This window comes from Nilaparvata lugens, chromosome 4 (genome assembly GCF_014356525.2).
Source record: "Nilaparvata lugens isolate BPH chromosome 4, ASM1435652v1, whole genome shotgun sequence".
Taxonomy (NCBI): Eukaryota; Metazoa; Arthropoda; class Insecta; order Hemiptera; family Delphacidae; genus Nilaparvata; species Nilaparvata lugens.
Window position 1 is genome coordinate 22,439,125 of NC_052507.1, and position 15,144 is coordinate 22,454,268.

Genomic DNA, 15,144 nt, shown 5'->3' on the forward strand with positions numbered 1-15,144 from the left:
GCTGAAATTGAATGACTATGACAAAAAAGAATTGGCAATACATGTCTATGAAACTTTTAAATGCTCTCCCTAATGAGATAAGAGTGATTGACTGAGAGTTTTAAACGGATTTTAAAGAATTTGCTCGTTGGAAAGTGTTTATATAAGATAGATGAGTTTTTCGAAATTGAATTTTAAAAGTTATTTGTGTGAATGTTTTTTTTTTTTTGACTTGAGTGCTAGGCAATTGATTTTAAAAATAAAATAGATTAGAATGATGAAAATAAAATGTGATATTGCAGTAAGCTGATGACGTTGCTATGGCATTTCTATGTTTTTGACAATAAATTATTTATCTATTTATTATATACACTTTTCCTTTCGACTGTTGCAGCAGCTTTAGTGTTGAGTGTGGAATCTCCAGTTTTGCAACAATAGAACAATCGACAAAAGGATTTTCAGCACAATTTTTGACTTTGAAATTTTGTTGGGACTAATGAGGAGAAGAGCATAATATCAAAAGTCCCTATTCATACTCCATGTCCTGAAGGGCTGAGAGTGGTTTAAATGTTGCATTTTTCAGTTTTTTGCTTCCACGCTTATATCATGGGAACAATGCGTTTATCGAAATTGACTAACGATTCAAAAATGAAGTTTGATTAATTCTCTACAATTTTTGTTAAGTGAAGTTTTGTGACAAATCCAACAGTTTTCGAAATATCTGCTCTTGAAAGTGAGGAATTGTCGAAATAAGAGGTTCTTATCCACTGTTTTGCTCTTTAAACCTAGCGCCGCAGTGCAGGATGGTTTCTTACAGCTTGGCGTTGTTGTCATTCGAGATTGGTGTCTGGCTTGGAAGTGTTTCGGCCGCATTGCAGGATGACTGTTAACGGTTGCCGGAAGCTCAACAGCTCGATTTTTTTCGTTATTTTTCGTGATAGAGAAATTCTGATTGCAGATTCGTTCTCAGCGACCCCAAGTTTAGCCTAAAGGCTCAGAATGTCAACAATGTTTTTAAATAATTAAAAATCATCATGAAAAGTCATTAATATGGTAGTAAACCACGTTTCTGAGAACTTTTTACTGGTGACTGGAGTTATTACTGACACACAAAAATCAAAATAATCGTGAGAAAGAAAACTGCTGATGAACGCGAATACGACCGCCAATCCATTGTTCTATTGTCTCGGCTGCTTGGCTGAGCCTGGCTGGAGGGATCAAATAACCGACTGGTTTGTTCTTTCGTCTGTCCGCTAGGCGGAACTAAGCCGACCATTGCTGGGTGGAAGATGTTACTGCGGCCGATCGCATTCCCACCAACGCTGCTATTATTTGCTGTCTCAGCGCCTGGTCCGATTCAGCCAAGCAACCAGCCTGCACTGCGGAGCTAGGTTTAGGGCTTATAACTCTCCAACAATGCATTGTAAAAATCTTTGCTCATTGTAAGTTTGCACAGCATTGAATTCTCTTTGATTTGATGTATTATTCCACTACTCCAAGTTATCCTTACATTGTTATAGCAGCTTTAATGTGGGGGTGGAATTTTCAATTTTGAGACAAGTGTCACTCAGCGGTTCCACACCTTTAACAGAGGGGATGTAAAATGGTCCCTTTTGCTATGATCATCTTCCAACTAGTCCCAATTGTGCTGCAAAATCAAATATTGGCTTCCACACACCCCCTTCAAATTGCATTGTCAAATGATTGGTTGTTGCAGAATTAAACATTAGGAAACTCTAGGAAACATGGCTTTTCAATCACAACACGACATCTCATCGGGACAACATTTTAATACTTTTGTGTCTACACTCTAGCTCGTCTACTGTGCTACTGCTTGATGGTAAACTTACACATGACTCTGAGTGTGACAGGATTGCTGGTGCCTTTTCCCTCGGTGTTGGCAGCTAGACAAGTGAAGTCGCCCGCAGTGTGCCTGGTCACTCCTTGCAGCACCAGACTGTGATCACTCAGTATAATGCCAGCCGTCACGTTATGATGGATCTCCTCGCCCTGAAAACAACAAAACGTGATTTTAGAAGTCGTTGGAAAACTATTACAATATCAGATTTGTGCGAAGCACTTCAACATTAGTGAAATGGAGGATGTTATTGTACTTTTAATCCAGAGTTTAATTTATCGAATCCAAACTGTAGATGATGAAAGTTAGCGCTAGACTTAGATCTTTCTCCAACAGTCATCAAAATTGTAAGCTTAAAAATTTTCTAGTAGATATTCCAGGTTTGCTTACATAATACAATAATCTACCCAGCTGTTTAAGGGAAGAGAATGAAGTGCAACATGTTCTATCTTATCTATCAATAAATTTGTATGACATTGATAATTCACACTGGGCCGCTCTGGGTGTACTCGACAAGTACTTGAAAGAACGCATGTGTAACAATGACTGAGGCAAGGGAAATGAGGCGCCAACTGCATGAATGTATGATACAAGAGTCCATTTGGAGGTACTTTAAAGGCGGAACGAATATTTTTTATAAGTGCAGAAAAATGACCTTGATCGTTCATGACTGGGTGTAAAGAACTTGCGAGACCTCCAGGGTTAATTAATACAGTTAACTGAATTCTGATAACTTTCAAATCATATTGATTTTGTATCTTAATAATGATTATTCAATATAAGCCTTTCTCCTCTTCTCAATCATTTTATGATTGCTAAATAGATGAATAAACAAAAAAAATTGTTTACGGCCAAATGCGTTGATAGAATTCAATGAGATTTGACAGAAATATTCCTTTTTTAACTGTACGTCGATGTATACACAAGGTTTCTTTAAATTTTGCATTTTATGGATAATATGAAAAGAAAAGGAGTTCCTCCACTATATATATATATATATTATATATATATATATATATATAATATATATATATATATATATATATATATATATATATATATATCATCTACTTTGAAGATAGGATTAATCAGACTATAGAATAATTCATAATCAATCAGCTGACAAGTGGATTATCCATATATGCATTACACAGATGTCTGGCCGTGTCTATTTCTATAAGGTGAGGGTTTCAATATTTTTTATGAGCCCATCAGTATCAATATTCTCATATTTGAAAAACAATTTTAAAAGGTGATTGGAAATAAAAAAAAAAATATTGAATGAACTGAATAATGTTGAAGAAATAATAATATTCTTGATTGAAAAAAGTAATCTTAAAATAGTTGAGAAATATTTTTATCAGATGGAAAGATTATCACGAAACTGAATAAATCATCATATGGGATTCAAATTAAAACGTGATTTGAGTTTATCAACATAAGTGAGTTTTTGATCTTGCAAAAAACAAAAACTGTGAATTCAACTGTGAATTTTGTGATTTAACTGAATTAACAGGTGATATCATGTACTTGTGGATGAGAAAACTGAGTGAGGTCTTCTGTTCACAGAACTACTAGTTTCGGTGTTTTCATATACAGCTAAAATCTTGACGTATCATGATCCATTCTTGTACAATTTTATGTATATTTGAATAAAGATGATTGATTGATTAACTGTCAGCATTACGTACAGATTAGGCTACATTCTGTCAATGTTGACAGTCCAGGTGAATCACACTATAATGAACAAATGTTCAATATGGCCTACTTTGTCTTCAATATGGTGATCAATTATTTAAATTGAAAATCAGCAGAAATGTCGACTGGCACAGTCAAGATCACTTGAAAATGGCATCAATGTTGAAACATGTTGTGATGAAATAATTCAAAAAGGGTACTGAGATTTTATTTTTCTTTCTATTTATACTACATAAGTATCCCTTTACAAAAAAGAGATTCTGAGATGTCCTCTGTCTTTGCTGACCCATCTGGCCTCGGCACGTATGCACTTTTCCAATCCCTTTTGAGAGCTCCAAATTCTCTTCTGAGAATATATAAATTCTCTTCTGTTCTTCATATAAGTTAGCTCAGGTCCTGATATAATCAAGAGATTGGGGGAAGAAGAATATACATGCTTAAAGACGAACTTCAAACCCCTAAAAACCACCCTTAGAGTTTAAATATTGCTAAAATATTTCTTAGTGAGCACCTAGGACGTATAAGGAAGCTATATTCCAAGTTTTGTTGCAATCCATCCAGTAGTTTTCCAGAAATCAATTTCAATTTATTCGAAAACGTTATACATTACATAGTATGTAAAAACAAAGTAAACGCAATATTAGTTTGTAACATTAATATGGAAAACAAGTAAAAAGTAAATGAATAACTCCATGCTTGGACGATAAGTCCGTGTGCATGGAGGAGTCTTCTGACAATCGATAAGAAAAATAATAACAATACTTTATTGACACTAGATCTATATATATAAAAGCGAAATGGCACTCACTCACTGACTGACTGACTGACTGACTCACTCACTCACTCACTCACTCACTCACTCACTCACTCACTCGCATAACTAAAAATCTACCGGACCAAAAACGTTCAAATTTGGTAGGTATGTTAAGTTGGCCCTTTAGAGGCGCACTAAGAAATCTTTTGGCAATATTTTAACTCTAAGGGTTGTTTTTAAGGGTTTAAAGTTCGTCTTTTAGCATGTATATTCTTCTTCTCCCAATCTCTTAATTATAATTGAAATTTCCATATCATATGTTACTATAGAACTATAATCTAGATAGAGTACCTCTTCGAAACAGTTGTTAACTGGCAACTAAATTAATAATTTTGTCAGGTTGGCATTAAGTTGAGTTGACTTTGTTAGGTTGGCACCAAGTTGAAGATTTAAATGCATTTATCGCGGAAAAATTGATTGGGCACTGCTACTTCAATCCTGGGAATGTTATATTACTAGCAGTGAGGCTCGCTTCGCTCGCCATATCCGTTTAGCCAGCCGTTTAGTCTGGGCCCCCGACTGGATTGTCCCAACATTATGATAAAAATGCCCAAATGAAAAATGCAGGCGAGCGAAGCGAGCCTACCGATCTCATTCTTGGACGATCCAGTCGGGGGTCCAGGGGGCGGAGCCTGACGGCTAGTACTATATAAAACCTAGTTACAAAAAACTTACTACAGTGATAAAATAAGAAATTGGAAATTATAAGCAAGAATAATAGTTTAAAATCGTGATCAGTGAGTGATTGAGTGAGTGAGATAAGAATTTTATAAGTATGGAAGATTTAACCAATAGTCTCTGTTTAGATCGCTGAATGTAATATCTTCAAATCAACAGAGACAATTGGATTCTTCTTGATTAGTATTCAAATTTGATAAACATCGTGATTTTTTCTGTAATAATTCTCAGTGGATGTAATTCTTCCTCAGACCTTCATTCTATGCACTCGTTTTTGTGTGATGAACATCAAATCTTCGAATTTCCTGTTATTTGAATGAATAACAATAATTATGAAGCTGATTTTGGCCTGCTCTTGATGTTCACCTATTGGTCTCTGGCTAGTAACTTGAATAGCCTCCACAATTATTCGGGAGCGGCAGAGTGTTAGTTTGGCAATGGTGTAGGTTAGTGACAAACGGTAAGCAAGTTTGAGATTCGACTTTGATTTGAAAATAGGTTCCCGCATCACTAACAATCACAGCAATCTGATGTTGAACTTCTGTGAAGTGATGCTAACCTTCCTGTGGTGTGATTGTTAGTGATGCGAGAACCTATTCTCAAATCCAAGTCGAATCTCAAACTTGCTTACCGGTTGTCACCAACCTAAACCATTGCCAAAGTAACACACTGCCGCTACCGAATAATTGTGGAGGCTATTCAAGTTACTAGCCAGAGACCAATAGGTGAACATCAATAGCAGGGTGCACTTCCTTTTGAGACTTCTCTTCATTTATTGACTTATCTAGTTTTTCACCTTTTCCAACACTGCGACGACAATCAATTATTTTCTTCAACGAGGCGTTGTCTCGCAACACACGTTGTTGCATTTCTTTCGACCTTAACCCCAATGCAATCATAGCTTTCAATAACTTTTTCTCTTGCTCTCCAAATTCGCATCTTGTCACTAGCCCCTTTAAAGTTGAATGAAATGAATTACCTTCCTCTTGTTCGCAAGCTATGAAATTGTATACATTCATGATCTCATTCTTTTTTGGTAAACAATAGCTCTCTAGTATTTTTTATATTGATTCTACCGTTTCTGGCTCATTCACATCTTCTAACAATTCATACAAAATCAAAGCTTCATTGCCTAATAGGTTTTTCAATCTTGCAACTTGAATTTGGTTGGATTTTTCATTTGTCTCAGTTGCTATAAAATAATTTACGATATTTTTTCTGATTAGTTCAAAATTTTCTGAGACATTTTCCCCGTTGCATAGTAATGGTTCTGGCTTAATAATTGTTGAAATCCATGTTTGTCTTTTAAGAAGAAAAATAATTATACAATGATTACTCAATTTTATTACTCACTCAATCCTGTCGTTATCATTCTCCTTTTCTGTTCAATTCCTCGACTGCGCCATGTTTGAATACCTTATTAATAAATTATTAGCCATTTCATGCAACCAACTTTATTTACGTAGAAAACAAACTAAAGTAAGTAAACAACTTATTATATTATCAAACAGTTACAATGTGATTAAGTAACATCACATGATATACGAACAACTATTTTCAGATTATTTCCATGTGATAATATTTATCACAGCATTTTTTGGAATGAACAATAGAGGAATGATACCGGAAAGTTTCCACTTTGAAAAGATGAATAATTTACAGCAAAGTTTAAAGCTAATCTCAACTAATGAGTTCTAAATATTGTCCACTCTTGGATAATCATCAAGGTCTGAAAAGTTACAACAATGATTCTTCGTCCTGATAAACAGCTAAAGTGGAGATTCATATAAATCCAGCGTATGGAGTTCTAGCCATGTTTGACCCTACAAGATGCAAAATTTTGTTTCAGACTTAACCAAACATGCGAGTGGCGAATCAGCTTACAACATTGAGTTCACAAGAACAAAGTTAATCTCTGCTAGACTACAAGTAACACCATCTTATATTACTCACACCACAAAGTCTCCCTTCTCAAAACAGAGTAAACACACTTTTCACCTCCACAAAGCAAAACTTTCAGATAACGCACTGAGATATTTGCTGGAAACCTGAGTACTCAACACAAACTTCTGTGTTGTTTTGAGGTTGTGAATGAATATAAGCTGAAAACTCAATCTTAAATGATTATGAAGCTTCTACCTCTCAATTGGAGTCTTTGGGTCTTCCATTGTGTTTTTATACAGTAGAGACTTATTCCCACTGAAAAAATGTGCATAGTATGTTCAGATGCAAATGTAGCCTATGAAACGACTGCCGAATACCAACTTCTGTTGAAATGGAATAAATCAATAAGATTAACAAACTATATGTCTTTCTTGAAAAATTTTTATACCGCATAGGTCAAAAGAATGTCAATCCTATAAAAAATCAGATAGTTATGAGGTGAAACTATATTCCATTATACATATTATTCATTATATATTCCATTAACACTATATTATTTTTTATACATTTTTGTGAGAGAAGCATTCCAAGTGGTTCCCAAATGGAATGTATGAAATGTGGCCAATATTTAGAACTCATTAATTGAGATTAGCTTTGAACTTCACTGTAAATTATTCATGTGGTATTAAGTCGACTCAAAACATGATTGAGAAGAAAGCATTATCGGAATATGAGTACCATGAAGCATATGAATAACCTCGTGAACTCTTTGATGATTTTATCAATGATATGTGATTTTTCTACAAACCAGAGTAAAAGTATTTTGAGACAGCAGAGTCCAAGAATTGATACAAAAATATACCATAGATTCAATCCTATATTTCACTCATCTTATCGTTGAAATTTTTAGATATTCATACTTGAATCATACTACTACATCATTCTCAAGATGAGAGTCTCATCTCCCTGTGTTGATTAGATTCATTCACATGCTGTATTTATTGGTATTGTTGACTACAATAAATTATTAACTCATGCAGATCAATTCAATTCAAATATATATACTAGGGAATAAGATTAGTTAAATCTGATTACTCACATTATGGAACCAGGCAAGTTTATAGGCTTTTGGGTTGGCTCTAATGTTGCATTCAAAGTAGACGTCATCCCCTTCTTTGATGTCATCAGGATTCAAGCTGGAGCCCATCTTCAGAGAAACAACTGGCATATCTATGGAAACAAAAATGTTCTATGTTTAATCTTGCTGCCTTTAATAGAATATTGGATTGAACAATATTGCTGAGCAGACGTATCAAAAGTACAATCATCTTCATGTTTTTCCATCAATCCTTACGTCCTTCGTATTAGAGGACTCTTATCCATGGACTCAGGGATGAGTTCAAGATGCTGATAGTTTGGGTTTGCTGCATTATAGTTCTTTATCAATATTAATTGTTTTTCAAATCAATATTATGAAGTTCAAGGCTGATTTGAGTAGATGAAAATATTGTGTAGTATTGTAGGTGCAATACACCTCAAGATGAAACTATACTTTTTGTACAGTATTCATGTTAGTTGATATCCAGTGTGTTTTTCCCTGGAATGATAGTATTATAACATTATTCCAATCATGGGTTGATTGAAACCACTCGATTTTCTCCAAGAAAAGCATAAACATCACTTTATTTCTGGAATTGCTCACAGGAATATTCAATAGACGCTTCCAGCTACAGAAATACCTCAGGAAAATATAGAAGAACGTTATCACAAATGAGTTGAAACAATGATTGATCTTAAGACCAGATTGGATCAGAATTCAAGAATTCTGTCGGGGAATAAATAAAATTTGATTGCTGTTCACATAATTTATCATCGATAACCGATGTGAAGTTATCACCGCGTTTTTAAAATACGATGTGGAACTTATAACTGGAGAAAAAGAAGTTATTGTATAGATGAAGCAGAGAAGGAGGTGAAAATAGGAGCACATCACAATAATATTCTATCCTGAGGTGGTTTGAAGAAGCCTCCTGAGGACGTTGTACAGAAACGATAGAGGAAGTATTGAGTGAGCACACGATGGGAATAGGAAATTGAAGGGGCGAGTAAACAATATGGAATTGAAGATGTTTTATTCACTCCAGGGCTCTCCTTACTCACTCACTGCGACATGGCAGGAGCGCTCCCTTATAACGTACAGTCGACGATATACAACACATCATCATGATATAGCCACCGAATGCGTAGGATGTTGCAATTTCCTCAATTTTAAGATTCGATATTAGATCTGTTGCAAATTACATAGTCACAAAGTTTATTCTTAAAGGACAATAGATTAAGTTAACTAATCCTTAAGTTAAGGATAATAGATAAGTCAACATACTTTTTTGTATCCATAATATTGGAATCCTGATTTATGATGAAAGAATTGTCACTATTGACTAGAGGTAAAAACAAAGAACCTAACTTGAATTCATGAAGGTCCTGAATATACTCGATTGAGCAAAAAGAAGAGTTAAAAACAAAACTCTTGCTTCAAGTTTTTGACAGTCATTAAAAATGTCAATTTCCATGACATTTGGCGGGGACTTCCTTTTCTCAAAAGCCCGAAGGAGTAATAATCTAATATTACATAATAAGAGAAAATTGAATCTCTCATACTTCTCTATCAAGTAAGCAAACAATTTGTTAGAGTTCAATGAGCAGTTATTTTCTTTGTTCATATACATAAAACGGTGATAAATAATTTAATGAATGTTTCATTGCAGTAGCAAAAGAAAACATGGAATGCATTACTACGTCAAGTCAAACAATAACTCATGAAAACAGCAAACATTAGACACATAACAGAATAAATACAACGAATAGAATATTATTACTATCAGTAAAAAATGATATACCCTAATAAATCTTAATAAATCTCCAACCCATCAAAAACTTCCTCAAACTCATCACATTTGGGATACTTCATATTCATATATAAACTCAGCAACATCCACAATAACAAACAAACCCACATTACAATGATATCCAGCCAGTATGAAGACAGTGCTACTGTACAAACTCCACTCTCCAGTCGTCTAGACGTGCAACTCATACGTGGAGTTTACATGTGCGGTTACGAGTGGCAAGAGACCGGCTGCACTAATACAGTGATGGAAGCGCTGCTTATAATGTAGCTTACAGAAGCTCCAATTCAGTTGGCATGCCACATACATACAGTTCAGATCTGGAGTACTGAATATACCTGTATGGGCTATAGAGTAGCAAGCAACTAGAGGCGTCAGGTGTGTTATAAGCCTAACTGGCCGGCCCTACCTGCAGTCATCTCACCCATGCATTGTCGGTAGGGGAGTGCTGGGCCCCACGTTATTACACACGTCCGATATGTACTGCCAGTTTGTTACTCGGTACAGTGCGCTCTGAACGTGATTTCGGTCTAGGCCCAAACTAATTCCCTCACAACGCCCTCTCATCAGGCATGGATGCCCGCATACTCGTCTCATTAGAAAGTAGTTAAGGTAGGCTCAAGCCGATAAGAAGACTTACTGGTGATTAGAAGGTTGCGATATCCAGATGGGACTTCCTCAGGGTTATCCAAAAACTGATCTCTGCCATGTTGACATTTTCATTAATCGAATGATGAGTGTCTGATAAGATAAGAGTTTTTCACTGATACTAAATTTCAAGCCTTCCATAATTTGCTACAATTTAGACTACCTGAATTATTGAATCCTAGCCTCTTCAAACCAGAACTGATTTAATATCGATAATAATTCAAGAAAGACATTAAGATACGCAATACAAATACGAGGTGATTATAAATATCAAATAAAATAACTCTATTTTTATTTATAACTTTATTTTCATTTATTTCTATTCTATTCTATTCTATTCTATTCTATTATATTCTATTCTATGCACACGATGATATAAAACATCGTGTAAATGATACTATAATCATCCATTAGAACGTGGACGAGATAAAGATGATAACTTTTGACTTCACATAGATATATGAAATTATTGGAACTAATAGAGTAACTATAGACACATAGAATTCATTGAGTAACTTATAGACACCATCAAAATTCCACAAAACTGCCGGGTGCTCATGTTACTCATTCGACACCATCATCAATCACTGAAGCATGTGGCCAATGATCAATTCTCCATAAATAACAATGAAATTTCCAAAAAATAATCAAAGTTTATGATTGAATAGTCTTGAACTCTTATCTCACAAAATCATAATTTGACAATCATTGTTTTGCAACTATGACCTATTTAATGAATGATATTCATTCTATCGTACTCTGTCTGCTTTGAGGTTGGAAATACATATTTATGTGTGAGGTAGAAACATACTGGGTGGGTGAAAAGTCCGAGAACAACTTAATATCTCATACACAATGGTAATTAGACAGTGAGTGTGATTGGGGATACTACTCAAATTGAAAATACTACTCTACTATGACTTTAAAAATCTGTTCCGCCATCTTGGATCCGCCATATTAAATGCAACTTAATTTTTTTAAGTAGGAAGGTGGTCATGCAATACATGATTTCGATACGGAATTTTAAGAAATAATGAATGGCGAAAACCGCGTATCGTTATCTCAAGCCGTTTCGAAGATATTCAAATAATTAATCAATAATATTCAAAGCAGAAAGGAGCTATAAAGGTCCGAGAACGGCTTAATATCTCATACACAATAGTTATTTGTATATCTAGAGTGAAAAGTACGACTTTTTCTCCCTGAGGGAAAAGTTTGAAGCCCGAGGCGAAGCCGAGGGCAACAATTTTCCTGAGGGAGAAAAAGTATTTTTCACTCGTGATGTACACAACATTTTTCCTCCATCTACATTTTTTTATAGAAACTGCAAATAAAATCATTTTAATAACTTACGTATTGGTGACAATGTTTCCTAACAACATAACCTAAAATCTAAAACCTAAAAACCGGGCATCTGGGTCTGATTGGCACTGCCGATTGCGCTGTCTAGCAAAAGTTGTAACAATTATATTAGCTGGGTGTCTACCAAAAATGGCTGACTCCAGATCATGCGGTTCAGATTTGAATTGCAGATCAAAAATATTTGTTGGCTGGTATTTTGAATAGAATAAGATATTTTAAAAATTGTATAAATTTTTATCGTCTACTAATATTAAGAATATAATATCATACAAACATATATTTCATGAGTTGATCAAATTTCTGGTTGTGGTATTGAATTCAGTTGACTCAATGACAGACACCTCTTTATGCTTTCTCATCTGAGCTTAGACCTTCTAACCTATTATAATGTGAGTTTTTAAATTAGAGATGCTTCCCATGTTATTTAAATTGAGTCACTTTTACTCCCTAGGGAGTTTTTCTGTTTTTTACTACCGAGAGCGAAAAAGTGACACTTTAGTATTATGTTTCAGGGGGTAAAGTAAGTACACATGAAGGAACATATGAGGGAGGAATGTTGTAAGAACAGGATCATGTAAGAACACATGAAGGAGCATGTGAGGGAGGAATGTTGTAAGAACTATTACAACAAGCAACAGGACGACTGTAGGAATCAATAATTTCAAAATAATATTTTCACATTTCACAATTATCAGATTTGAGCCTGTGGATAGAGATTTCTGTAAAATGTTTTGTTGACATTATCAGCAACAACAAGCAATGGAACGATTCCAGGTAATACCATCAGGAGCAGTCGGGAAATGGAAGAGGCTCACGTTTCAGAGAAATTACATGACTTGCCAGTGAGAGATAGGTGACTTTCAAGGAAATATACAAACAATGGGGAAGAGAGGGGCGATTTTTCCGTCCAAGCGGCACAGAGCCCCAAGCAATCAGTTAAAATAAGATGAACTTCAGTAACAAGGGTTGGTACAGCTTGTTGTTAGAAAGAAAGGAGATGGATGAGAAACCAAGATAGAATTATGATCTCAACTGAGATGAACTGGCTTGCTGTTTGTTCAGTACTGAATCTAGTCGAGCCGATGACGAGTGTTTTTTCACACTCAAGCAGAAAATTAATTGGAGCAGAGAACGTTGTACTTCTTGAAGAATAACCATGATACCTTTGGATGAAGTGACTTTATTTCAGCTGGATATAGTCTCCATAGATCATCGGCTTTTTCAGTGGTTTAGTGTTAACTACATTTTCTCTAATTACAGCAAGATTTACTTTTCCCGGTCTCACCAATCTCAGTTAAGACATTTGAACTTGTACGCTTCACAGGTGTGCACTGGAATTATTGATAGTTACTACCGCCATAGAAATCGTTAAGTTCCAATGCACCGTGATTTGACCATGTCCAGAAGTCATGACCGAGTTAGGTGGAACCGGGAATTGGAAAATCAAATTTCAATGGAACAGAACATAATAAGAAAGAAGTTAGAATATCTTCTGATATGGAATAGTGTTTTCAGAATAGAACTATAGAGTGCAGTAGAGAATATGGTTATAGAATGCCCTCTGATATTACCAGCATGTTTTATCAATCACATCACAATGATACGACATTTTGGACCTTTGTAGAGATTGCCGTGTATGAAAGTTTTTGATAGAGAACGTTTATTCGTAGAGATTCAACGTTTCAATTTCCAATAATTTTAATATGTGGACGTGGACTCAAACGGGAATAGGACAAGTTACCATGTCCATAGTTCGCTTATTTGTTCTATTGTGGTTCATATTAATTATTTGGTTAGCTTGAGTCTTCATTTTTCTTGAATCTCCATTTTTGTCTTTCTCAATATCAAGATATATTTTGTCGCCATGATATTCAATCTCTCATATCCGCATGTATTGCTGAATCCCTCCTTTTTTACCTTCTTTATTGCTGACTAGCAAGTAACCCGTGTTCCGCAAGGTCCAATTCAAAACTTGTAAAACTGAAAACTTCATTAAATGAAATCTTGAAGGATTGAGAAATAGGTCTACAGCCATCCACGGTGAATGAAGAATCTATATGAAAAATTCCAAGTTAATCAGTCTAGTGGTTCAGACGTGATGATGCGTCATTCGTGACTCTCGTATCCCGTACATGTATAAGCCAGTTCTTTCCTTTCTTATTATAGAGATTAACTTACTTTCCTTTTTTATCAATCTCTTGAACTGTTCAAGGGAGATTATATTGTCTCTCCATTATTTTTCTTCTTCATCTCTAACTATTTATTGATAGGAATTTCCTTTGTTAAATTATAATTATTATTTATTATACTATTATATAGAACTCCTCCCCACACACAGATTTGTGCATTCTGGTTTGTGAATCAATTAAATCGAATCGAAAGGTAAGTTTTCTCCTTTCGACCTATATCCACACAGTTATTATGAAATATTACCGATTATGGATAAGATCACAATGTTTATTCTGATGAAAATGGTGTCAGTATAACTTTTGAATACTTTCAACACGACATTCATAGGATACGTCAATATAGAATACTCAGCTGATATTTCATAGCAGCAGTAATACGTTACTATTTATTTATTTATTCATTCATATACAAATCCTATATTATTAAACGAGCAGCTTCTGCTTATATGTTTAGATGTTCAGATGTTTAGATGTTTAGATGTTTTGATGTTTAGATGTTCATATGTTTATATGTTTGTATTTCACCGGATCTCGAAAATGATTCTCACGAGATCCAGAATTATAGGTTTATAATATAAAGATTCGATCGCCGAAGGACATTAAAAGGATAATTATTATTGATCCTTGGAAAAAACAGATGATAATAATTATTTCGTCGTCTGTTGGTGATGGAGGTGAGTGAGCGAGTTCATATGTGTGGGACTGTGTCAAAATTATGACTCAGCTGTTGAACTTTTGTAATCATTCAATCAGGTACTTAGTGCCGGTTGCAAAAAAGCCGGGTTATTCTCAATCCTGATTAATTCTAGTAGATCCATCTTTGTAAATGGTCTTCTCTGATTTGGTTCACGTGAAGTCGATCAGGATTAAAATTTAACTGGCTTTTGTGCAACTGGACCTTTGTGAGGAAAATTTTTGCATACCTCTGGGAATTGATATCAATTTACTGTGATTAGATAGGACATTTCTGTATGAATGTAATTATAATTTCTTCTTCCGTAATAAATTTTTCATGCTTTTGTACTCCAGAGCGAAGCTCTCCGCTATTAAAATTAAGGTAAAAACAACAGGCATTCGCCAAAAACTGTTCTAAACCTCAATTTGGAATACACAGTCTAAAGGTCA

General features: G+C 34.9%; 1 protein-coding gene across 3 annotated transcripts in view; it reads right to left on the bottom strand.

The window, feature by feature from the left end:
• LOC111047815 (hemicentin-1) overlaps positions 1-15,144 on the bottom strand; it is a 482,899-nt gene that overhangs the window by 60,167 nt on the left and 407,588 nt on the right. For all 3 annotated transcript variants that reach the window (XM_039427127.1, XM_039427125.1, XM_039427126.1), the window contains 2 exons: positions 8,011-8,141; positions 1,830-1,989 (listed from right to left, as the gene is read on the bottom strand). In XM_039427127.1, the coding sequence (XP_039283061.1) occupies positions 1,830-1,989; positions 8,011-8,141 (291 nt within the window). The remainder of the gene's footprint in view (positions 1-1,829; positions 1,990-8,010; positions 8,142-15,144) is intronic.